At 34.0% G+C, this 26,693-nt stretch overlaps 2 protein-coding genes across 3 annotated transcripts; one reads left to right on the plus strand and one right to left on the minus strand.

The window, feature by feature from the left end:
- Positions 1-317: 317 nt before the first annotated feature.
- Positions 318-26,209, minus strand: LOC125067249 (cadherin-23-like). Of its 2 annotated transcripts, XM_047675727.1 has the most exons (37): positions 26,102-26,209; positions 25,549-25,630; positions 23,268-23,339; positions 22,878-23,027; positions 22,466-22,574; positions 21,821-21,968; positions 21,363-21,599; positions 20,507-20,702; positions 20,059-20,354; positions 18,924-19,097; positions 18,520-18,713; positions 18,191-18,308; positions 17,820-17,921; positions 17,535-17,713; positions 17,264-17,442; positions 16,836-17,010; positions 16,433-16,634; positions 15,855-15,996; positions 15,333-15,524; positions 14,897-15,018; positions 14,407-14,643; positions 14,001-14,126; positions 13,674-13,794; positions 13,301-13,398; positions 12,835-12,967; positions 12,057-12,161; positions 11,157-11,326; positions 10,900-10,998; positions 10,179-10,371; positions 9,926-10,035; positions 9,540-9,697; positions 8,982-9,191; positions 8,613-8,777; positions 8,196-8,224; positions 3,337-3,687; positions 2,622-2,861; positions 318-2,392 (listed from the first exon to the last, which is right to left on the minus strand). In XM_047675727.1, exons 2-37 carry the CDS (start codon positions 25,613-25,615, stop codon positions 369-371), a joined length of 7,623 nt encoding a protein of 2,540 aa, XP_047531683.1. In that variant the 5' UTR covers positions 25,616-25,630; positions 26,102-26,209; the 3' UTR covers positions 318-368. The 2 variants fall into 2 exon arrangements, with proteins under 2 accessions (XP_047531683.1, XP_047531684.1); XM_047675728.1 differs by lacking the exons at positions 318-2,392; positions 2,622-2,861; positions 3,337-3,687 and adding an exon at positions 7,624-7,856 and having other exon boundaries at positions 8,113-8,224.
- Positions 4,825-5,346, plus strand: LOC125067250 (transmembrane protein 258). Its single transcript, XM_047675729.1, has 2 exons — positions 4,825-4,935; positions 5,015-5,346. The coding sequence occupies exons 1-2, from the start codon at positions 4,930-4,932 to the stop codon at positions 5,252-5,254; spliced, it is 246 nt and encodes an 81-aa protein (XP_047531685.1). The 5' UTR covers positions 4,825-4,929; the 3' UTR covers positions 5,255-5,346.
- Positions 26,210-26,693: the final 484 nt, after the last annotated feature.

Consider the following 26,693-nt stretch of genomic DNA (forward strand, 5'->3'; position numbering starts at 1 on the left):
TTGGGGGAAGCGCGTAAAGCGTTTTTCCAGCGAGAAAAAAAAAGGGTTGGTGGAATACACATGTGGCCGAATTGAAATTAGATACATACAGGTTTTCTCACGATGTTTTCATTCACCGCCGAGCAGGAAATGTATTATAAACACAAATTAAGCACATGAAAATTCAGCGGTGCTTGCCTGGGTTTGAACCCGAAATCATCGGTTACGATGCACGCGTTCTAACCACTGGGCCATCTTGGCTCTTGAATTATAAACTAGTCCTAAAATATCGTATCTGGGATTGATATGAATAAGACAAATAATTGTAACAAATAATAAACAGTCTTTTATATGAATTACTAGAGTATACTTATAAATAAATAACAAATTCAATTTTTCATAAGTTCAATATTTTTAACGTTTATTTTATTAGTCGACGGTCGGACAGAGGTGTTCATCATGGGGTCCTTCTTCCCTTGAATGTAACTTTGAGCATCATTCTCAATTTCTACAGACACAACATCTAAGTTATCTTTCGTATTGGCTAGGGGCATCTCTGCGACCATCCTATTTATTTCATTAACAGGTACATCAGAAGGCATATTATTTGTGGGAACTTCATTTTCGAAGTGAAAATCATTATGCATTAAATAGAGAGACTCCAGGGAGAAGTTCATATCGAATCTAGGTAATAGTTTATTATCGTCAGAATTGTCATCTATTTCGATCACGTCGTTCTGCTGGTCAGATACTTCTGGTAAAACGACCGTTGATAGGTCTAAATGAGCTGGATATTGCTCTGGAATTATATTGTCTATCATATACTGATCGATGATTGGTGGATTTGAAGCAGTGCTGTTAAGGCTTAAGTTATAAAAAGCATCAGATTTTACTTCGTTTTTAATTTCGTTCATATTTTTGTGAATATCTTCTAAAGGAGGTGAGGCTTTGTATTCTCGGCTAATACCTTGGTTGTTTAGGAGATTTGCGTTGCACATTCTTTCTAAACTAGGCGATTGGGTGTTTTGTTTTATCGTCGCTTCTAATTTTATGTAACTCGGGTCATTCGTTTGAATCTTTTGCGCTGGGGGGAGCATTGTCATAGAGTTCACATTCATTTGTGGATTGAATGAAAATATCTGCGGGTTGTCGTTCATTTCATTGTCAACGGGCGTAGTTGCGGCGTCTCCCATCATGTTGTTTTGAGGATACGTCATTATATTGTTCGGAGATTCGCTCAGTGCTGGTTCCGGTTGCAGTTGCATGAAATTAGTCGTTATTAAATTGTTAAAAGTTACTGAACCTCCGAGTCCGTACCTCTCGTTATCTTCTAAACGTTTAAACGCCATTTTTTGTTGCGAATGAAACATGTTTACTTGATCTGGTCCTTTTAGTATTAAATTGCTTTTTACTGATATTTTAGGCTTCTTTCTTGGCGCTCCGTCAAGTTCCGTAGATATGTTGATTGGCGAATGGCTCGACGAGGGAATAGGAAGAATATGCATCTGATTAATAATTGGCCCGGACACTTTGGTTATAGGTATAGAAATTTTATCGACTGGTTTTAAAGTGATATTATTACGTACAGATATAGGTACGGGGGGCAATCTTATGGGGAAATTACTCATGATATTACCCCCTAAGCTATTGCTTATAGGTGAATGACTGGATGTTAGAGAACTCACACTACTGTTCTGTAATAAGTTTTGATCGATCGAAACAGTTGAATTTAAGAAATGCAAATTAGGCTGTGACGAATCATAGGGCATTTGTAGAGCATGTTGGGAGCTGTACTGATGTCTCTCCTGTATATTAAAGCTTTCAGAAATAAGGCAATCGGAATTATTATCATTCTTACTCAAGTCTCTTAAATCCTCTGCACTAAATGTGGTTTGTTCAACGTCATTCGACGTCGTCGTGCAGTAATTCTTCGGATACTCTTGAAGCATGGTTTCAGGCAGGCTGTCACAATCGTATACTTCGATAGGAATTGTATTGACAGTTTTCATGCTTGCATCTTTAGATTGCTCATTGGATACAGTTTGTATATCATTCGATTTATTTGAATTATCACTTGGAATAGTCCAACTTGGCTTGTTGGTTTTGACACCTTTAGTCATTTCGACTAGTAGTTTTATCTCTTCCTTTTCTCTATGCGTCGTTAAATGAACGAGATATTTGTCTTTGTTGACAGATTTAAATGGACAATAGGGACAGCAGTGAACATCATCCGAGTTTACATTTGGATGCTTCGAAATCATATGGGAAGCGAACATTGTGGATTGTATGGCGGTGTAGGGACAGTATTTGCATTTGTAAGTACTCTCTTTCGAGTGTTGCTTTTTGTGACGACGCAATGCGTTATGGTCACCTGTGCAATAACTACATTGATCGCAAGCATATGGTTTATCACCTGAAAATAACAAAATAAGTATAGAATAATCCAGCTAAGTTTGTGTAGGACATATGATTATTATCTAATTGTTAATTTGTTTGTCGACAATTGCGAAACCACTATCGAAAGCATCATCTACGCCTAAGATTTGATAATTTTCGACTTGATATTTTATTATATTTTATGAATAGTACATACATACTCAATATATATACGTCATTTGAACATGTCATAAATTGATACCCACCAGTATGCGACCGTAAGTGTAATTTTAATTCTTCTTTCCGAGCCGCTGTATAATCACAGTTACAGCATTTAAAGGGTTTTAGTCTTTCATGAACAGCGGCCACGTGATTTCGGAGTTGTCGTTCATTCGAGAACTCACGTTGACAAATATGGCATTGAGCCCGGGTCTCATCCCGTTTGTGAGTCATGCGGTGTTTCGATAGCTGGTTTGAATTCTTAAACTTTTTAGTACATATTAAACCTGGAGAAGAAATTGTATTAAACAGTCATAATATGGAGATTATATTAACACGAAAATAGAATATAACTAGCACATATTAATAGTTTTAGCCATATGCAGGGTTGCCAGTTCACTGGAAAAAGCTAAAAATAGTTAGGCTTTTCGGTGCATGTCAGGGTAAAATAATTGTCCATGATGTCCTGGCTTTTGTTGGGTTTTCTTACATTTGATTTTGATTTTTTTAATCTCAATATCAAAGATCTAGTTATAAATAAGAAGTTTACATGTTTAAATGACAAAAAAATCTTAATAAATAGGGGTATCTGCCTTTATATCAAAATTTCTAGCTTAACTTATTGGTCTGTCCGGCTATTCGGTTTTAAAACCTGGCAACCCTAGCTGTAGAGATAAATGATAAAATAATAATTGAATGTGAAGAGCATGCCTTTGTAAGTAAAAAGTGTAAAAATTAGTGCCTTTGAAATGCATTTCTTACATGTATATTCCTTAAATTTGTCATGGCATCTCATATGTATGTTTACTAGCCTGTATCTCTTGTATGTTTTATAACCACATATATTGCAAGTAGGCAGCTCCAGGTCAACAGTGTGTATCTTCCACAGATGTGTATGAAGTTGTTGGACAGTAAGAAACAGTTTTGAGCACTCAGGGCACTGTAATTGATTATTTTGATGGCATTTTCTATGATATGAAAGATTGCTAGCATCTTTAAGACGAACATGGCAGTTTGAGACTGAACATCGAGTGCCATTCTTTTCAGAGTCTACTTCTAATGTTTTTGACTTTTTATATGAGTGTGGGTAAGATATTAAGCCTCTTCCGTTCTCTTGTTGCTGGGTTGATGAGTCGCTTTGTGTCTGTGGTGACAATAAATTATTTTCTATAGAGGACGGAATCCTCGGCTGTATTGATGATATAAGATCCGGTGTAACACTGGACATTTGTATTAAGTTGCGGGTGTTATCTGGTGGCCCAGTATTTGTCACATTTACGTATTGTGTCGATACATCATTTGTATACACAATGTTGATGCTAGCTTCCTGTATTACTTCTTTAGGGTCTACCTTCTCAAAGTTGGGTGTGCTCATCTTATTTAACTCATCTACAGATATAAATGCAACCCCTTTTGGTAATTGTTCATTGTTAGCATTTACTATGTCTGGCACTATTTCTATAACTTGAGGTATTTTTACTTCAGCTATTTCCGGTTGAGGTTGGTTAGTTGTTTCATTTTTGTTAATTTCTTTCTTTAGTTTAGCATTTTTAAGAGCTATTTGTACCAGACTTTTAACCATCTTTTTAACGTCTTTGATTCCCATTTTATGGTGATTCCGTAAATGGTTTCGGAGAGTTTCTTCCGCGTCAAATACACTAGTACAGCCTGGACAAGGTATTTGAATATTGTCTGCAAGCCCATTTCGTTTAGCCAAGTCTGGGTGAACAGTAAATAAATGAAACTTTATATCGTCCTCAGCGAGAGCCATATATGGACAAGCTTCGCATTTAAAAAAAGCTGTTGACCCAACTGATTTCTCCTCGTAAGACATTACCTTTTCCTTTGATAAAGATGGTTTTATTTCATCGTTTCCTGATACATTTTGGGTCATTATCCTGTTTACATTCATTATGTAACATTGGGAAGACATGGCTTTGATTGCAATGGATAATAAAATTATCTCTACATGATTTCTTTTATAAAAAATAAACAGCTGTACATGCATCAACAATTTAACTATGCATTTGACATTGAGTGCTATTAACTATTAACTTGTCAAAATGTTGTTTATTGTTTATATTGTTCATGGTTCGCAGCTATGCATTTTACAATACAATTGAAAAAATAAAACAAAAATTGATCTAATTTTTATGAAATAATAAATAAATTTTTCATAAATATGGCTTGTTTTGGAGCATAAACTATACGTATCTTATTAAAAAACACATGGGCTAAGCATCGACCAATTGACAAGTGACATATCTGTTGTGACGTTTACCAAATTTTTACTTGGTTATTGGCCGGTGTACCTAATATTCCTTTTGTGATAATTCTTAATTTAATTGTTATAAAATGAGTGTAAGTGTATTTAAGTTGTTTTTAAAATGTTCTTAAACAATTGAATAACCAAATTAGTAATTATATCTTAATTTTCTAGTTGGAAATTGAATCAATGGTGCGATACGCCTCGCCTATCAATCCGGCGGTGTTCCCACATCTAACTATGCTACTTCTTGGTATCGGAATATTCTTTACGGCGTGGTTCTTTGTCTACGAAGTCACAAGCACGAAGTCGTCAAGAGACTTGTTCAAGGAACTCCTGTTGTCATTAGTAGCCGCCTTGTTCTCAGGCTTTGGTATTCTCTTTTTGTTGTTATGGGTAGGCATATACGTGTGACAAAGTAATTAAGTATTTAATGTACCATTCCTTTTAATTAATGATAAACAAATTTTGTATGCTATAAGAATAAATGAAATTATAAAAAAAAATGTTCTATTTTAATTTGTAAAACTATTATTTAGTCTATTTTAATAGGGTTAGAGTTTAAGGACTTTTGTTTTATTAAAACAATTTAAAAATTTAATATCTGTTAATAATGATTTACACAAAAATTATATAATGTTTCTAAGTTTTTTAAATTGTCAATCGCTACCAAAAATTTTAGTTGTGTATTCAACTAAGATGAAACATGGGCATGAAACATTTTTTTTCTTAAATTGAACTTTATGTAGGAAATTATATAACACTATGTAACATTTAAACAAATCACATCAATGTCATCTGCATATATAAAAAGTGTAAGTTAGTTTAGTGGCAGTTGAAGTATATATTTATTATTAAGTGTATATACATTTAATTAAAAATGTTTATTAAAAACGATTATAGAACAAAAATAAGATTAGCTTATTTTTATTTATTTTACTTAATACTTACTTTTTTATTAAAACTAATCATATCCATGCCAGCTAGTTAGTCATTCAAAACTAATTAAATTATACATATTTCTAAATAGCCCAGATATTTGATACTGGGCATATATTGTCTACTAGAACATGGTTACAAATAGGTTTAAAATAATGGTAGAAAGCACTGTGTCCACCCTATTTGATATCCTAATTTATATTGATAAGACATTTAGTGAGAGTTGTTTTATTAGAATAACATTTTAGTGAGAGTTGTTTTATTAGAATCAATATGTTTTATTAGAATCACTGGTATGTTTTAATATCAGTCACTTTATAACTTTCCATAGATCATAAAGTCCAGAGCTGAACCTATCTGTTCAAGATTGCAAATAAGGTTTCACCGAAGCTTTGAAAGTTAGTGATCCTCTGTGACATCAGGTGCAGGCTCATCAGAGTAGAGATTTCACCCTGATATAATTACTGACTAAACAAAGTATTTGCATCAACTCTTTTGATTTAAAGTATTTCCATTTTCAAATGAATTATTTATTTTTATGAATCATATCATACCGACTCGATAGTAAATGAAAACATCGTGATCAAACCTACACAAGTAGAAGGAAAATCTTTTACATGTGTGTCTGCCAACCAGAAATAGAGTAAGCTTTAAAGATTTCACTAAGGAACTCTTCTAGTCCGAAATTTACAGGATATTACTTTATTTACTAAATTTATTATAAAATATTCAATTTCGCTCTTATTTTATCTTAAGAGCTGAGAGTGGTTAGAACGCGTGCATCTTAACCGATGATTGCAGGTTCAAACCCAGGCAAGCACCACTGAATTTTCATGTGTTTATAATTAATCTCGTGCTCGGCGGTGAAGGAAAACATTGTGAGGAAATCTGCGTGTGTCTAATTTCAACGAAACTCTGCCACATATGTATAACAACCCGCATTGGAGTAGCGTGGTGGAATATGCTTCAAACCTTCTCCTCAAAGGGAGATCAGCAGAGGGAAATTTAGAGGCTGTTAATGTTGTATGTTGATGTTGCTCTTATATTTTATAGTTTCGGTCTCGGAATGTTATGTTATCAAGGCTCTATTTTGGAATTAATTTTCATTGATTGCCTGATTTGTCACAACAGGAGATTTTTGAGTTTATGGACACGCATGAAAAAAAACAAATCAAAATAAAATATACTTTTTACTTTTTAAATTAAATTTTACTTTTGTTATTTGCACGCTTGAATCGTTATTTTACAGAACTATATTAAGTAAAGCTACCACCGCTTCGGAATACAGATTCTACCGACAAGAACCGGCAAGAAATTCAGTAGTTACTCTTTTTCAACATTTAAAAATACAAAGTCATGTCATTATCATAAATTAATGTTATTAAAGAAACGGATAGACTAAACGGAAGAAGGATTTATTGACTTTGCGGATTCGGAAACTTGTTGTTATAAGCATATCTTTACGTCTTGTGTATCAGTGATATTCATTGTATTGTACTTATTGTACAATACAATGAATATCACTGATTCTATTGAAGTTATCAATGTTACTGTGAATATACATAATATTCTTGTAAATATATTGTGACGCAACAGTAAGTATTCCTACTTTGTTAAAAGCATATATAATCTCGTGTTGAATTATATGCTTTATTTATTAATTTACGTTGCCCCGTTAGGCTGCTTTTGTAGCAATTATTTCACAAATGCTTCGAAATTTTATCAGGAAATATCACAAAACAGTACTCACTTCATTTTACTTCCTGTCAGAAGAATAAAGAGAATACTGAAAAAGTATTTTGAAGATAGACGGATTTTGAAGGTTCTTTAAAGAAAAAAAAAACTAAATCTTAAAATAATATAATATCATAAAACTGCACTTCTATATACATTTTTATCTTTAAAAGGCTTATTATATATAACATAATATATACATGTATTATTGTATGTACAATAATTTACTATGCCAAAACAATACAACTTATTTGTGTCTAAAAGGTGAATTGGCGAACTCAGGAGTGAATGGCGTTGGATTGAAGCCGAAGTTGTTATTATGTGCCGCTAATGGAGGATCCAACTGCAAATGAATTATAAAATCAATATTTATTTATATAATAAAATAACTTTTATGAAACAGATAACATCAATCAATCAAATAATGTAGTGACTGATTTTTCACTTATTTAAATAAATATGGCATCGTTATTTTTGTCCATGACTTTTGGCTATGAATGTCAAAATTAAACATTAATGTATTTTTGTGCAATATTTTAGCTTTGGGCATTCCAGGAAGCAATATCGATGACCTATGTCATTTTAAAGTTTCTACTTACATTATCATTGGACATCTCCTGAATGGAGTTGCTGTCAGCAGGAGGGAAATAGTCGCTACGGAACTGCGGCAAATTTTCAATACCTATGAGGTCTGAGTCATCCGATTGTTCGCTGTGGAGAGTGTTAACATAGTTTAATTTTTAGCAAGATATATATATATTATCAATGAATATTAATTAAAATCCCTGGCGAGCCAACAAAAAATTATTGGGTTTTACTGCCACAAATGAAAAGTCACACTCCTGTTGTTGAGAGTGCCATGGAAAATATGTGAAACCGTTGTGACTCAAATCTTTTCGAACGTATAGATTGCAGTTCCGTCGAATTGATGAGACTGGGAGAAGACACACTTGTGCTCTGTAATCTCCTGTATTTTTTTACCTTCGTTGAGAATGGTCACCGTAGCCGAGATTGGTCATTAGCAATTTTTACTTTTTTCAATTCTCTGTCCAGTCAAACACTTGAATGAAGTAAAAAGAAAATCAAGATTGATAAGTACCTGATAGCATCAAAGTCTGGTGCTTTGATAGCTTCATTCCAGATTGGATTGGATCCCTCGGTGGCGTGCTTGTTAGTACCGGGGGCCGCCAGCGCGAGCCTATTGAGACCCGACTCTTGCGAACCGTACTTCGTCATCGAAAGTGCTTGAAGGCGACGGTTTAATCTGAATCAATTCAGTATAACGATAGATGAGAAAAAAATTATACCACCAACTACCAATTATAAAATTTATTATATAAAATGTAGCTCAAATCTTAATTTAAATTCTTTGTACTTAAATATTTGTTTTGTTGTTGTTAGAGAGGATGAAAACAACGGCTATGACGATAACAGTATCAATAGAGATGATTGAGATATGCAAACTAACGCTCTGGTTCTGATGATGTATGCGGCGAGTAGCACGAGGCACAGAAGGCCTAGCAGTGCGGAGAGAGCGGCCAGCGCGTACGCCGCATAAAGCGCTGTGCTCGTCTCCAACACATCGGGACTGGCACCCGTCACGAAGTCTCGCAACACAAGAAGCTCCGTGTTGAGCGTCGTTTGAATGGCGCGCAGGAGTTGCGTGTCGCTGCGAATACTGCGCACATAATGTGTCAGACTTTATATTACTTTACACTTGTCGAGCAGAGATGACCCAGTGATTAGGCAACGTGAACCTTAACCGAAGACCACGGATTAAAATTTCTCATACAAGTTTGTCAAGGGTACAGAAAAGGCAAACATGTGCCGCCACCTCGACGCATAGGCGAAGCCGCGATCGGAAACTAGTACTGAATAAATATTTTCAACTCATATTAAAGTAACGTGGTGGAATAAGCTGCGAAAAGCAAATTGGCTTTTCTCTTTTTTAAAGGCTATAAAATATTGATTATAAATTTGTCATACTCTGATCTATAAGCTGTGGGGATATTGCAGAAAGACTCACTCCTCGATGACGTCAGTGGGCACGGGCACGTCGTCTCGTATAAAGTGCGCGCGCACCTCAACAAGGTCATCGCGCACCACTCCTGCGTTGTCGGTGGCAGGGAGCACCTGATCGATGTTGCACGTCATGTTGAAACCAGTGCTGAAGGTCTGTCCTATCTGTGTGAGATGGAGATCTTTGTTATATTAAAAAATTTTTACAAATACATTTTATAAAGCTTCGCTTTTATTTTGTTAAATTTTGTCGTCTGTAGTTCGTGAAAAGTTTAAAATTGACTTCCGGAATACGCCTTTTTTATACGTGTTGTCTGATCCTGAAAATTAGTATTTCGAGTTTGTTCTTACATAGCAGGTTTACAGGACTACACTTTGAATAAGTTTACTCACAAAATCCCGATGAGTCTCCACTAGCTGCAAAGTATTCACGAAGGTGAAGAATACTCTGTTTAAAGATGATATGAGGTAGATCTTAACTGCTGCCGTATCTTGAGCTTCCACTGAAATAGTAAAACATACTTAAAGACATGATCGAGTAAATTAAAATGATGATCATTTACTATTAATCAAACAAGACTATAAGGATACTATTCATATCGACGCAATTAATAAAAAAAGCGATTACAATTGGCTTCTAACTCACGCGGGTCTGTGGCCACTACGTCGAATTCGAACATGCCGTGCATGCTGGCTGTAGGTTGTATGCTAAGCGTCAAAACGCCCGTCGTATTGTGCAGTGTGAAAGCAGATTCGCGCACATTGGATAAGCTCGGGTCTGTCACCATGGACGTAAGGTTTAAAGTGTACACGATGGGCAAGCCGTCTGAATGTGTCGCCTAGTAAAACAGAAAACATATATATTAATTTTTAATTTCTAATAGCAAAGCATATACAAAAAGGCCACTGATATAACAAGTGGGGACTCCATCGACATTGCAAATTAACCACATGATTTAAGATGTCGTATCCGTTATGTGACGACATTAACCCACTCAAATAATAGCAATGCTTCATGTAGCTATTTGGGATTTTTTTTATTTTTATTATTTAATCTCCAGTCTGTTTTTTATTATCTTTATTTCTTAATAATACTCTCGAATGATGTCCGACGTAGATGCGGTACTGTTACTTGGGTAGCTATTTAGTTTGCTCTTCCCAGCTGTACCTAAAAGCACTTCCATCCCAATCCAAATTCGCCTTTTCTAGTCATAGCTGACTCTATTTTGACGTACTGGGGTAGCGTAATCACCATCATCCATCCATGTAGCATCCATGTAGCATAAAGTAGTAATATTTATACATATATATAGCTTAAGCTTTTATAATAATTGACCATTGCAATTAATTTAGATGAATAGTATTACCTGTACTGTCAGTAGTTCTCTATTGATTGTGTCCAGCGTTGATATGCCAGCTGTGTAGAGTTTTCGGACGAAATATGGTCGTGGGTTTGCTTCTCTGACCTGAAAAAAAGATTCTCTTTCATTATAATGGTGATGATTATGTCCTTAATATGTCAATCATTATATTTGGGTCAATTTCAAACTAAGTTTTCTGATATGTTTGAGAATATAGACGATCACCACAAGAATAAGTAGGAAATTTATGTAATAACACTTACAGTGACAGTCACGGTAAGGATAGAACTTCCAATGGGGGTAGTACCCTCTTTTGAGTTCGCAGCCGCGACTTGTAGAACGTGAGTCTCACTCTCACTGCGGTCCAGCTCCTTATTTAGTGACAGAATATTTTTGACCGAATCTAATGCGAAGTAACCTTCGTCGTTGCCACCTGTCAAAGATAACACTTGTTTAATTAAATATATAAAAAAAAAAACTAAAATTATTACGAAATAAGTAGGTAAGGCATATGACACTTTTTAGTTTTTATTTTTATAGCATAGGCTAGAGGACGGCCAAATGGGCCATTTGATGGTAAGCGGTCACTTCTGTCCATAGACATGGGCACAATACATTTTAATCATTACTTAAATCGTCAATGCGCCTCTAACCTTGAGAACCGAGATGTTATGTCTCTTGTGCTTGCAGTTACACTGGCTCGCTCATCTTTCAAACCGGAACAGAATAATACTAAGTATTGCTGCTTGGCAGTATAATATGTGTGGGTTTCTCCAATCTGTCCTTAGACTATCAACCTTGTTGCTTGCTTGTTGCTTGCTTGTTATTCCAAAACGATTCTCCCGCTAAATATTTGATTTTCATGGAATGTTTTCGTTTGTTTTTTTTTCTCGACATTAATATTATTATTATTGAATTAAAGTAAAAAGACAATTTATAAATCCCTCTTTTTACAATAATTCGTAATTAGATGGTAGCATCACTTTACACCACGTCTCCTCACAAGCAACAGTACTTGACCATTAAAATCAATTGGTTGTATGTAAAAAACATTTGTGTGTAAAATAAAGCTGAAAGCTTATGCTTTTCTCTTAGAAATAAGTTATAGTATATCGTCTAAATAATGTACAGATGATACATAAACTCAGTTGAAGAATACTTACTAATTATGCGATAAAATATGTCATGGCAATCATCGTTGCAGAGATAATTTTTCGGATCATCAGCGAGAGGAAGCTCGTTTTCCTCAGTTAAACCAACTTCCTTCTCTGAAAGAAAAATTGCTGTTGTTTATTATTCTTTACAAAAAAAACGAGTTTATCCTGTTAAATATTTGCTTTTCATGAGATATTTATGGTTGCGTGCTGCAGAAAGTTTTCTTCTCGAAGTGGGTTTGGGTTTGGAGCTTATCTCACCATGTTGCTTCAGTGCGGGTTGATTAAATTGAGATTTATTTGCAAATTTTGCAAAATAATATGAAATTATTTAAAAATAATGGTATAATAAGGAAATAGTAAGTAGTCTAACCCAGTTACATTAACAGTCTGTAAATTTCCCACAGCTGGGCTAAGGCCTCCTCTTCCTTTGAGGAGAAGGCTTTGGAGCATATTAAACCACGCTGCTCTAATGCGGGTTGGTGCAATACACATGTGGCAGAATGTCGTTCAAATTAGGCACTTGCAGGTTTGCTCACGATGTTTTCCTTCACCGCCGAGCACAAGATGAATTATAAACACAAATTAAGCACATGAAAATTCAGTGGTGCTTGCCGGGGTTTGAACCCGAAATCATCGGTTAAGATGCACGCGTTCTAACCTCTGGGCCATCTCGGCCTAACCTAACCCAGTTACTGAAATAATATGAATATAACACTGTTTTATTTAAAATATATTTTTTGTACTTTTATATTCAAATTGAACTCGAACTTGAGATTTTCCTTACCAACAAAGGCGACGGTGACGGAGTTGGTTTGGAAAGTTGGTTCGCCTTGAGTGGGCACGAATACCACAGACAACACCGCCTCAGTGAACAGCGGGCCTGGCTCTGTACCACCATCCGTCGCACGGATACGAATCTGCAGGTTTGTAGTTCACTTATATAAAATGAGGAAACTCAGATACGCATTATTGAGCTTATTCGTATTACTTTACTATTAAATCTAGCAGCATGTACTGGTCACTTCTTCGCCGCAAAAAGAAGAAAATATTAGGTTATGTTCACGTTTTCTAATCATAAAACGCCTTACATGATTATTTGTTTTCTCTTTTTGTGCAAAAAGAGAAAAAAAAGTTTTATGGAGCGACCCACCTTAAAATCTTATCTCTGTCTCATAGTTCATCTTTGTTAAATAATAAAACAAATCCTTAAACTTAATGAAAAGATTGGAACAATATAATTGATTAATTACCTGAAACTCTCTGACGCTTTCGGTGAAGAGTTCTCTTAAAATAAGCGTGCCTTGGTTCTCACCGTCGCTTACAATTTGAAAGTACTGTGAAGCTGCGTCTGATAAGATTAAACCGTTTAGTTACCTATTTTTATTTTTAAACCTAACTAATATTATAAATGCGAATGTAAGTCTGTTGGATTGTGATAAAATTTGGTACGGAGACAGTTTTATGTCTGGGGAAGGACAATCTTAAGTAAGGAATATAAAACTCATCATAATTTAACTTTTCGTTAAGATAAATAATGTTTGTGCATTTTGTCAAAATATCATTAGATTTTTTTAAGGACTTTTATACCGGGAAAAGTTTGTTTTGAATAGCCTGTAGCCTCACCATCTCCAGTGATCTCGAAGCTAAGTCTGCCAGCATGAAGACCATCCTCATCCGTAGCTTGAATACGGTCCAGGAACTCTCCAGTCACCAGCACTAATAAGCCATTGCTCACTGCACGTTCCTATTAGCATCAATCACAAAGGTTTTGTAAGTACAAATAATACTAGAATGGCTGATTAAATGTTAGAGTTTGTACTTTAGCAATTAAAAATCGGCTTCAACAATTGTTACACCGTCTCTTAAAATAATTTGTCTATGTTTGATATCCTTTATATAATTCAAGTTTAAGGTTAATAATTCACACTGTATAAAACAAAACCTACCCACCCTTGCTAGCCGAACGCTGGTACCATCCTTTGGAAACACGAACACGGGTGAATGGAAGTTGTAGGGTCGGACGATCAATTCGTACTTTTCTTCTGAATGTAGCGGCGGGTCTCCGTGGTCAAAAGCCTATTAAGCATTATCAGTTATTGTAGTACTTATACAGATGTAAAGTTTTTTTTGTGGATATCGTTTTTCGATTATGATCCTTTTAATTAACTAGCATAAGGTCTGAATTAGACTAGTTTCATAACATCATTTTTTAACAAATAAGTAGACTATTTTTCATCTGCTGTTTGATGACTGGCAAAATAAAAAAAAGTTATGATCGCGTTTAAACCTAGAATGAAGTTTATACATCGCGAAAGATATATTAAAAAAAAATGAAACACTAAATTAATACACTCACTCGAATTTCAATATCATAGGTTCCCCAGTATCCTCTTAAGTCCATGGTAGCCTCCAATTCTGCAGAAACATTATAAAAATTTCCGGACTGAAAGATGTGAACAATTTCGAAGAGGTCTGGAATGATGATGTCCCTATTGGTGATCTCAAGGTCTCTGATCTGGTAGCCGACGCGAGAGTTATTAGTATTCGGTTCGTCGTGATCTCGTGCATGAATATATGGAGATAGTTTTTCACCCTGTTAAAGTAATAAGACAATCTATTAAGCCATCATTTTGTAATAAATAATATTGTTTTTTAATTTCTTGCCGAAGTCAATAATTCATAAAATGCTAGCAAAAGATGTGTCATTAACAAAAGAAATAATTTAACCTTTTACAATGAATTAGAACTAAATACATTAAAAATTATTGTTTTGTTTGGCTTTTACTTATTTTGATAATAACCATTTACCAGAATCTTACAAAAAACCACCTTTGATCACTGCCTACCTTTTTAAAGTTCTCTGAGATAGACCAGAACAGTTGTTCTCTTGATGGCAGCTCTGGTGCGTTATCGTTTATGTCCAGCAATACCACCTCAATTTCCGTGGTGTTCTGATTTCGGTTGCCATCTGTAGTTGTAACTTATATTAATGTTTTAATCTGGGCTGAAAGTTTTCTTTCTGTCCGCTAGATGAATTATTGAATCTTATTTTTTCTACTATATAAGAGAAATATAATTAGCTGTATTAACTCAAGAGAAATAGTAAGTTTTTCAATTAAATTATAGCGTTATGAGTAAAATTAAAAATGCTTATGTTTGATTATAACTCGAAAAAGTAGCTAATAAATATTTTATTAACCTAAGAAATATGTTGAACATCCACGCGAATGTGGTCACTGGATTAATATATGATTAAAGATAAATTAAGATTATCAAACAAACCTCCTTTCGAATAAAAGTTATCGATTAGCGTAAGGAAGATCCTGTGCGTGGGCTCGTCACCATCGCGATCGAGGTTCTCGTCCGTCGTGAGGTCCACATACACGCGTCCCGAATCTAAATCGACGGCGAAAAAGTCGCGCAGGCGTTGGTTCACCGCATAGTTGATCTGGTAGCTCACCGTGTTGTACATTTCTGTTGCAGATTTAACAATAGATTTTTTAATGTTGGGTTGAAATTATAGCATCTGATACTTCTCCTTAAAATCTCCTACAACAAACGATTGCGAAATGTAGGAAAATGATATTGAAAAGGAAATCAATATCGAATAAATACAATTATTACATAAGATGTTTTTAGTTTTTACATTTAATTGTGTAAATATAATTAAGGATAACACGATGGTTTATCTGTTATCGAATAGTATTAAATTTGTTTCTTACTAATACCCTACTTCTAGTTAAAAAATAAATGTAAATAATTGTGATTTCGAAACGAATTGATCCTACAAATAAAATTTATTACCATCTCTGTCAAGGTCTTCAGACTTTATAACGACTACTTCGTCGCCAGACTTCGCGTTCTCGTACAAGTACACAGTCGTATTGAACCTGTCAGTTCTTGCCATAGGATTTTTATTATTTGTGTCAATTATTTGAATTGTTATCTGCAATTTGTAATGATGTATTTATTATATATCCAAAACATTAACTAGTCTATACTTGTTTTGTTTGTAAGTACTTTTAAAACTTTCATTAAAAATATAGATTAAGCGTCATAAAATCACTAAGACACGACTCCATATGCCGGACCAAATCATTTTAATGATGTATTTTGTACGTGTTATTACGATACATGTAGTATTTATAGAACATGTAAGTCTCAGATTAATAACAAGTCCAGTAATCACAGATATGGGAATAACTAAGCGCATATTTGACAATGCATTGGCAATATACGTGTATAATATATACGTATAGTATATGATTAAAACCATTGTAAGTGGGGATGATCGATATTATCATTTGGCTCATTTTTTACTATTGATAAAGAAATAACAAAATCAAAACAATGAATTTCAAGAATTTAGGAAACATACTCACATCTCCTTCAGTTTCCCAGTATGCTAAGTCTGGTGGACAGTCTTTTTCATCTTCCTCAGAGCACTTGTCACTTGCAATCACAGTATAATAAAGATTGTATCGAGGTGGAGTATCAGCATCGATAGCTCCATCCAAGTCTACTTCTATCTGACCCGAGCGGAAGTCAATCTTCACAAGTTTATCTGGTGTACCTTCTTTAGGACTGAAGAGATTATTAAAGAAAAGAATAAAAGATTATTTGTGAGATAATAATTTAGTATTTTTGATAAATTCGCTTATCACAATCGCCTTATTCGATTAAGGTTTTTGATCTAGATTTAGTTTATAAAATAATTGAGTTGGCAAATAACAGTTGACATAAAGCAAGTTTTTTGTCGGTTAGTATATTGTGTTTAAAACTCACCGTATAGTGTACCGAACTTGGTTATAAAGCGGACCATCAATATCAGTGGCTTGCACGGTACCGATAATGGTGTTAGTCGCGGAGTTCTCTCGCACTCTCAGTTCTTGGGTCAGGGAGCCGCTTACCCACTGGGGGGCGTTGTCGTTCATATCCACTATTGTGATCGTGTACGTTACTGCAGGCAAGAGAGTAGTCAGCGGATGATGATACATTGAGCATTTTTTATAATTATTAGCATAGGCCAACAATTTTACTAAGCAATAAAGTAACAAAAATATAATAGTATTTACTCTGTATATTACTTTGTGTATGTTTTGAATACTGATTTTATCAAGTGTTCCATTTATTTTTGACTCTCAATAAGTAAGTGTAACACATCCATATTGAATAAAGATTTTTGACTTTGACTTTGATTGTGTGATACATACACTCGTCGTAGTTTTGTCCGATTTCTGTTTTATTGTCCACGACCCGAACACTAAGGTACAGCACTTCAAACTCCTCGTAGTCGATGGTAACGTTAGGACGGATCTCTTTCACATACAATCTCCCCACAGCAACACCACGTTCGTCTGGGTTCGGATATACTGTTTCGATTTCGACACAGCTAAAAATTTTGATTATTTCAGGTTAAAATTATTTACTTATGTGCATGTAGCTGTAAATTTCCGGAAAAGTAAAGAAGTAAATAAGTCTTACCCATAGAAGTGAGAACTATCTGTTTCTCGGCCTTGCTTTGTTGCATATGAGGTATCCCAAATTATTTCAAAGCGCAAGTCAGCTGTGGTATCAGGATCCGTGGCTGTAATGTTCTGCGACTCCTGAGTTATTGGGAAACCTTGCGGAACATTTTCTTCCACTTGTGGGGTACCTCTAGGCTACGGTTATACATAATTATGATAAACAAAAATGACAAATAATTTTAAGCAGTTTCTTTTTCATATTAATATATATAAATTGGAAATATTATAAGTGAATACTAACGAGACGTAGGGTGGGCGGAGTGTTGTTAACGTCTTCAAGCTGAATCACGAGTTGTGATGTGGCAATATTGAAAGGTTCGCCCAATGTGTCTTCAGCGCGTACCTAAATATTTACTAGTGTTATATATATATATTGTTATATTATGTTTGTTTGATCTAAACAACTTGTAGCAGCTTTAATAGCATTACATTAAATTACCGCTATTTTGAAATAAATCGCTATTGCATGATTGTCAGTGTTTTTTTTTTTAATATTTATTGCTAGCGGTTCCTTTGTAAGAGCGATTTATGAGTTAGAAAAAGTGTTTTTTATTTAGTAATCGAGTTATAATGTGTTTAAACGTTTGTTTACAAACGATATTTTTAAAACACCTGAACAAGCAGTTCATTCTGTCTGTGATAATCAAATGCTTCGTCAGTAGCTACATAAATGTCTCCAGTGTCTTCGTTTATCCTTAAAATGTTTTGCGCTGTTCCCATTATACTGTGCCTGAAAATGTCGTTATAGGATTAGATTTATTTTGCTTTTAATTACAATTATATAATTTAACTTAAGTCAGCGTAGTAAAGCAAGTAACTTGAATATGATATATTAAGTTTACTCGTACGACATACTTACATCGACTTTATTTTATTGTTAAAAAATATATTTACTTATGAAATTATTGGTCACATTGAATGGTGACCAGTCTTCTACTTACACCACTTTGTCCCCTATATCTCTGTCATGCGCTTGCACGCCAGCAACAAAGAACCCTTCACCTTCAGTCTCTTTAAATTTCACAGTTTGGATACTATTTTCAAATATAGGCAATTCATCATTCCAATTGACTAAGTTTATAAAAACGGTAGCGACACCAACGAATTCTGGCTTATCCATATCCGTAGCAACCACCTATAAAATAAAATATAAATAGTCAACAATATTATCATTGATGATGATATATAATAATAAATAAAGTATTTATATCTAATCACATAAATATGACCTCAGAAAACAATAATTTACAATTAAGGTATGTGCGGAGCTAATGATCAGTTATAAACTAATATATATCTATCACATAAAATATACGTAGTTGTGATTGAAGAATAATCAGTTAACCTTTATTTGGATATGTTGAAACTCCGGGACCTCGTAGTCAAGCATACTGTGGTTAGATGTGCCCATAATAAAGGTCTGCCGCTGATAACCAACTTCAGGCTGAATAAAGAACGCTGCGGCTGCTCCCGGGGGATATACGCTTTCAAGATGTACTTTATACTGTGCATTTTGACCCTGATAGAAAAATATAGTATTGATAATTTTTTTGCCCCGGTTAAACTTCAAACAACAATTCAGTGATATAGATGTACTCACTCACGCACATCTTGTATGCATGAGTGTCACTCGTACTAATCTACACTTATAATAATTTAACGTAGAGGCGTCTTTATGAGTGAATAGCTCTATACTTTGTATTGTTGTATTCCGGTTTGAAGGGTAAATGAGCTTATGTTATTACAAGGGACATAAGATATAAAATCTTATTTTCCAAGGTTGGCGACTGTAATATAATTGCGATAAACATTTCTTACGTCGCCAACATCTATAGGCGGTGGTGACCACTTACCATCGGTTGGCCCATTTGCCCGTCCGCTTACTAATATCATAATATATAAGGAGAATTATTGTGACTGTCGAACGTCATACGTCAAGCTGTTAGATGTCTTTTTGATTTATTCACTTTTTGGCGGAGGGCAGCGCGAAATACGTTCAGATGTATCATTCAGGGCCGGACCGTGAGTTTAGGAGGCCCTGGGGCCTATTACTACTTAGGGTCCCCACTTAAGACATACCTGGACGTAGACTTGAATTAAATTAATTGAATGGGTTTGATTAATTGCAGGATTTGCAGGGCTGCAAACCATACGATCTGATTAATTTAATAAAATGATGAATTATTTGGCATTATCGACTATTTTTGACTTTGACTTGACTTAGCTGGGGGGGCCTTAAATCCACGAGGCCCTGGGCCGAAGCCCAAAAAGCCATACAGTAGCCATCCGGCCCTGGTATCATATGTTATGTTTTTGTAATAATATTAGCAAACCAGAAATTCATTAAAGTATTCTGCTATTAATTATTATTATTTTCTTTTCTTTTAATAATATTAAACATATATCTATGCTAAATGCGATCAGTACCTATAGTATTATTGATATTGATTACCAGTATTATTGATATTGATAAATCTTACCAAATCTCTATCATGGAATCCAAACTCTTGATCGAAGTACAGTGTCTGAGGGGTTTCTTCATCAATGTTGACAGTGTAATTTTTATATAAAGGCTCAGGATATTGGTCGTTAACATCATCAATAATTATGACAACATTATTTACAGTCGCAAATGATTCGTTGTCATATTTATAAGCAACCAATGAAAGCCTGAACAGTTCTCGTTCTAAAGTGTCTCTGTCAATTGGAAACACTTGGAATATACCACCATCTCTGCCACCTTCTATAGTTTTAATGTCAAAGTACTTTTCATCATCTACAAAAATAGGGTTTAATTTTAATAACGCTGTTAAGATGCGTATCCTAATTAAAATTATATTCATCTATGAGTATATTTTGTGAATTATGAGTCTGAGAATTATGACAATTAAGACGCTTATCAATATGAGGTTGAAATATTTTGCTTACCCTTATCAGCTTCAAGTCGATAGTATATTGGCTTGTCTATCCCGGTGTCTCCATCAATGGCTCTCACTGTGAAGTTTTCAGCTGTCTTCTCGTTCAACTGCTGCACAGCAAAAATCTCCAGCCAGCGTGGTGGCCGATGCTCGACATTTTCAACTCTTATCATGACCGTGACTGTGTGGTTGTTAGGTAAAGAGTCCTAGAAAAATTTTTAATAAGAATTCCGCTGTATGCCTTCCTGTTAAGGACACGCTGAATAAAAGTTTTGTTGGAGCATAAAACAACGATAAGCTAAATTTGAAAATATCTGGGTTTCATAGAGTATGTTATGTTTAACATGATGCAAACACATGTTTTACTTATATTATACTTTTAAGAAAATGCATTATATCTTCCCTCACTCCTTACTGTCATAATAAACTTGAAAACAATCAGCGGTATCTGGTGTAGCGGGTGACTACGGTTTCGTATACACACACCACCTTGACAGCACGATGATAGACCTCTCTATGAAAGTGACCTCTTATGCCTGGAGAATTTCACAGAGTATTTATAACCCTTTCGGTTTCAGCTGACTAATTTTTGATGTGATTTATTACATTTTATTATTACTTACGAACCAAAGCCAAATTTATGATTCAAAACCTCCATAACAATAATATAATTATTATAACGAATATAAATATAATTTTATATTCGTATTCGTAAGTCAGTGGAGAGGGATTGGAGGAGGAGAGCTGAAAATCGAGCTCAGTGACGTGCCATAGCGAGAGGCTTATGAACAGCAGTGGGTTGATACGGGCCGATAATGATGATGATATAATTTCATTGCTCAAAATGTTTTATGATTCCAACTTACAAAAGCCGTAACCCTAAATATATGTAGTGCATTGGTTTCAAAATCAAGAGGCTGATTGAGACCCAGGGTCATAGTCATCCGTTTAAATTGGTTCGGTATTGTTTCACCGCGGATGTAGAAGATCTGGTCGTCATTTCTATCGCTATCTATTTTAAATGTCATGGCACTGGTGCTGATCTCACCATCTTCATCCGTGACCTCGTAAATACAGTCAGTTAAGCGTGGCTCTCCGAGTTCCTATAAAAGAAAAGTTAATTAAGAAGTCATTTTATAATTGTAGCATTCTAAATCAATGATTAATATTGGAATCCTAAAATACTTTCGACAAGACTATATATATTCTAATAATCATTTTTTTAGTGTGATATCATAAAAATAAAAAATAATCGAATATGGAACAGAAATAAATCAGGCAGGTTTCTTGAGCAGCATTTAGAAGGTAGGGATTTTATACTCACTGGTATTACACAGGAATCCAATATGTGAATAATTGGTGGGTTGTCGTCGATGTTTACAATCTGTAAAGATATAGTTCCAACCACGGTTTCTCCTTCGATCTGAATGCGAAACATATAAACTTGCATATCCGGTGTTTCATAGTCCTGTCTGAAATAGTATTAAGTGCAATTATATTTATAATAATCGCAGTTGGCTTTGATGGAGCAATCACAGATGGTTATACAGCTAAAATATTAGGAAATCAGTTTTACTTTGTTATTTTTCTTCTCAATTAAAAGAGAGCCTATTGATAAATTAAATGAAAATGAAAATGTAGTAATCCACGCGCTTCGAGAATGGAATGGAATTCTGTCAATTCTGGAAGTCATAAGGGATGGTTTTAGCGGATAATGTCTATGAAGTAATGTGTGTTAGAGTGTTTGTATACTTTTTTATTCCATTGCCAGAAGTATATAGTAAGATCTTTTTTTTTTAAATATTACCTTTGTCTTTCCACTCGTTACAAATTAAATGGCTAAAATAATCTTAATATCGTAAATCTATGCGACTTTGTTGATGCTACCGCTACCAAGTAGTGTCTCAGTTCCAAAAAGTCGCGTTCCATTCACGCGCGTATTAAACCTAGGTTGTATAATCTAATTTACCTTTCAGTAATGTAAAGTAACCACTCATTATTTTCTCTCCGAAGTATCGGGCCCAGCATATTGAATGACCCAGCCAAAAGAGGACGATTGATGACAGGAATTGCGGTTCCTTAAAATAAAAGTTAGTTCATCGTTAGTGTGGTTTCAAGTTAAGCTTACCAGCGCGGGAGGGATGATAATTCGCACAAAACTATGAAAGGAGAAAAATAGGACGAGTTTTGGAGCCCCGAACAGTCGTAATGACTATACTGTAACTTTCGTAATTTTTATTATTTATTATGGTTAAAAACTGGTGAAAGACCTAGCAAAGAAAGCTATAGTTAGATTGTTTATAACCTTCGGATTTTAAGGTTGTGTAAGTATATTGCTAAAAACTTGTTTCTTCGTATACTTTAACTATAATTAAATTTACCGTAATAGTTAAGTTTTGCGATAGCAACGTCTCCTATGATTTCCTCGTCCATGTAAATAATCTGAGTGCTGCTCTCCGGAAAGTATTCACTCATGCAGACGTCGTCTCTCTCTGGTGCCGGAATAAATGGTCGTTCGCTCCATGGCTGACCTGGTATTGTTATCACAAAATATAATGTACTCAATTATAATGTATAGAATAATACTGCAAATTAGTTAATGTTGATTTTTTATCAATTTACTTAAGTAACAAGAAGAAATCTTTATAAAGATTAATTAAAAAATATTCGATTATAATTACCAGCTTTATATAACTAATATTAAAATAAAATTAACCATGCCCTCCTAAATTATCCCAGCTAAATGTAGATGTCATACTTTAGTTACCTACCTTCAAAATCAATATCAGGCAAATTGTCCGGCTTTGGTTCTCTTGGAATATTTGTCATATATGCACATCGATCTGAAACAATGAAATATATGTTTATATTGCAAGCAAAGTGTCAAAGAGCATTTTTTTTTTACATGTTATTACGAATTTCGGTCACGATGTCTCTGTATTCTGTCGCTGTCATAATTCGAACAACCAATCCGACACGCCCGAGAAACCGCTCAGACGCATAACCAGCCTAACCATAGCTTACTTACGTGTTTTTCGAGCCACTGACTATCTTGATATAATTAAAAGAAAAATTAAACAAATGTATTTTAACCTGAACCTGAAACCTGGATTTAGAACCAGCAGCATCTGCAGCCGTATTACTTAACTACTAGTCTAAGGACTAATTTAAATAATAAACAGAGCACGGGTACATATATAAGATTACGTTAGCTTCAATTGTAATATTATGCTATCCATAAAATTAATGATTATTGTGTTAATTTAATAAAGCAATATATTATTTTTTTAAAGATAATTTTCTTTATCATCTTCGCCTTTCTTTATATACTTAGTTGTAATTTATGTCTTACCAATATTATGAAAACGAATGTTTACGTTATAAATAGGTTAAGTTTAATTAGATTTATGTTAATATGCATTTCTTAAAATCAGTCGTATCACCCTTTTAACGATTCCAATGTTTTTAATAATTCGTAACAGAAAATGAGACCCACCTTGTGAATCGTTTTTTTTAGCTGTAGGTACTGCTTCATACAAGATGTGATGTGAGTTTTCTAAATGTAAACGTACCAGATGATAAAACTTTATCATTCAATTTTGTTATAATTTTATGGTTCTTTTTAATGTTGAAAATATGTTAATCTACATACGTCTTTTTAAACTCTGCTACATTTTTTAAAGTATATTACAAAATTTAATGCATTTCTTGAAAAATCTCGAAACTCATGAGGATAATTATGTCCAAATTAAATTATCCCGTGACTGAAAATCTATATAAGTATGATAAGTATATATGTATGTATTTTTTACAAATCGAACAATAATTTAATGAATAGCTGTACGTATTAGTGGAATACGGGTGGATAGGTCGCTTGGCTTGATACTGATTGTATTATATTTGTTTATATATCATTATACAAAATAATATGATAAATTAAGGGTGAATTATTTTTTAATACCGTGTGTATTGTAACAAAAATGATTTTTGTACCTTTTTTATTTTGTACCTCATTTCTACTTGTAAAATTACCTTAGGATTATTAGAATGTGTGTAATGAGAATGTGCGTGTGTATGAATCGTACCTGTAATACGAATGTTAAAGACAATTTTTCTAAGTTATCTATCATTTTGCCCTACTCTCCCCTTTTTTTCACATTTATTATTGTTAAATTTGAATTTGTTAATGAAAAAACAATAAAACAAGTAACATTTAGGGTGACACTTCAATTAATTACTAATTAACAACTTTCTATAAACATTTCAACCCGTTTAAACAAGTTTTTACCACTGTTCAAAGCATTCTTTTTTGTTAATAACTTTTTTTGCACTAAACAAAAAAAGTTGAAATTTTAATACAAGGTAAGTTATAATTAAATATTATTTACACCTTATGTCCAATTTTCAACAATCTAACAATTTTTTTCACAAAGTTATAAGCAAAAACGCTTTTCACCCTCTCAACCCCCTCTTTTTCTTTTTTTTTTCTTGCTGGAAAAACGTGTTACGCGCTTTCCCCACGTGATGGAAAGTGGGGGGGGGGGACTCCCCGGAGCCCTGGACGCCGAGTGCGCCCAGGTACGCCGGGCTTACCCATTAAAAAACCAGCGGTACCCTCTCCGTCTTTCGGCGGGCACCACGGTATCGCTTGCGCATGCTACCGTGACGACCCTCTCAACCCCCTAGCGTTCACCCCGGAGGGTTGAAAATTTTAATTTGTTATTATTTTAACATCCGAAACCACATATCAAAAAATTATAATGAAACTAATTACTTGACCTTCACGGGTTACTAGAAGCAACAGTCTTTGCACATTTGAGTTTTCAATGTTATTATTAATATTCTTATGGCTTTTTATTTATTATTGTAAAATAAATTATTTATAAATTTTATTTATTATTGTGAAATACAGATTATCAGTTATCGTTTCTATTTTTATCAATATATTTTAAATTAATTTATCAGTGTCGCTCGAGGTTGATTTGTTATTTATATTTAAATAAATATATTAATTTTATATGTAATTAGCAATAATTTTGCATCAAAACTTACCTGCTGTTTTAACTAATGGTAGTCCAAAGAGAAGTAAGATAATAAAGTGTGACAGTAATTCCCCCATCTCTCATGACATTTCCTTAAAATGAAAAAAATCATTACAGAGTATTTCAAAAATAAAAAAGGTAACAGTCCATTTTCATTCCAATTATTTCTGTAGATTAAATTAATTATTAAATTTGCAAAACAAATATATGTATTCATATATCTGTCGATAAAGATATTTAAGATTGTGAGGTATTTCGTTTTAAATTTACGTTACTTTCGCGATGCGTTTTAAGAGAGTTGCATTTGTCGTGGTTTTAAGAGTGACTCGAAACGTGAAACTGTAGAGTATAAAATAATATCATAGGTATTGTAAAGCACTTCTCTTGACTCTAAAACAGAAAAGAATACTCTAGAAAATAAAATATCTTGATTTTACACTGAAAATATTATAGACACTTGATGGTATTCAAAATTAATGCTAGGGTAACCTTCATTTCAAATAAATATCTTGTGATATATATAGTAATTATATATGACATTTAGATAATTATACTGAAATTACCTCGAAATAGTCCTTTGAATTATAATTGTATGCAACAAAATGGCACTTAACAGTTTTTACAATTCACTCTCGATTTTAGTAAATAATTTCGTAACACAGCTAAATTGATTGTGGTATTTCTTTTCTGGTATGAATCGTGACCAACACAATGATAAGATAATCATTGATAATAACTCATTACAATATTGATTAAATCGAGTCGCAAAATAATCACAAATACGTATCATATACAAGCGCTATGTCCGAGTTTATCTTGCCCTCCCCATAATTATGGCTTATTGTTTCGAAGTTTATTGTTATGTATGGTATGATAATATTCAAAGATTTATCGGAATGCCGCTGGACTTCCCGTTAATCTTGAATGGTTTAGGTAATTACTATTGAGCTGCAAAAATCGCAAATTATTATTAAAAAATATATGTAAAATCAAAAATACGTATAATTATTACAGAATACACTTATTTATTTATTTATTTATTTATCCTTTATTGCACCCAAACTTAAAACTAAAAATTACATTATTGCTACACAAAGTTGCATGAGGTGCAACAGGCGGCCTTATCGCTCAGCAGCGATCTCTTCCAGGCAACCT

This window comes from Vanessa atalanta, chromosome 11 (assembly GCF_905147765.1).
Source record: "Vanessa atalanta chromosome 11, ilVanAtal1.2, whole genome shotgun sequence".
NCBI lineage: Eukaryota > Metazoa > Arthropoda > Insecta > Lepidoptera > Nymphalidae > Vanessa > Vanessa atalanta.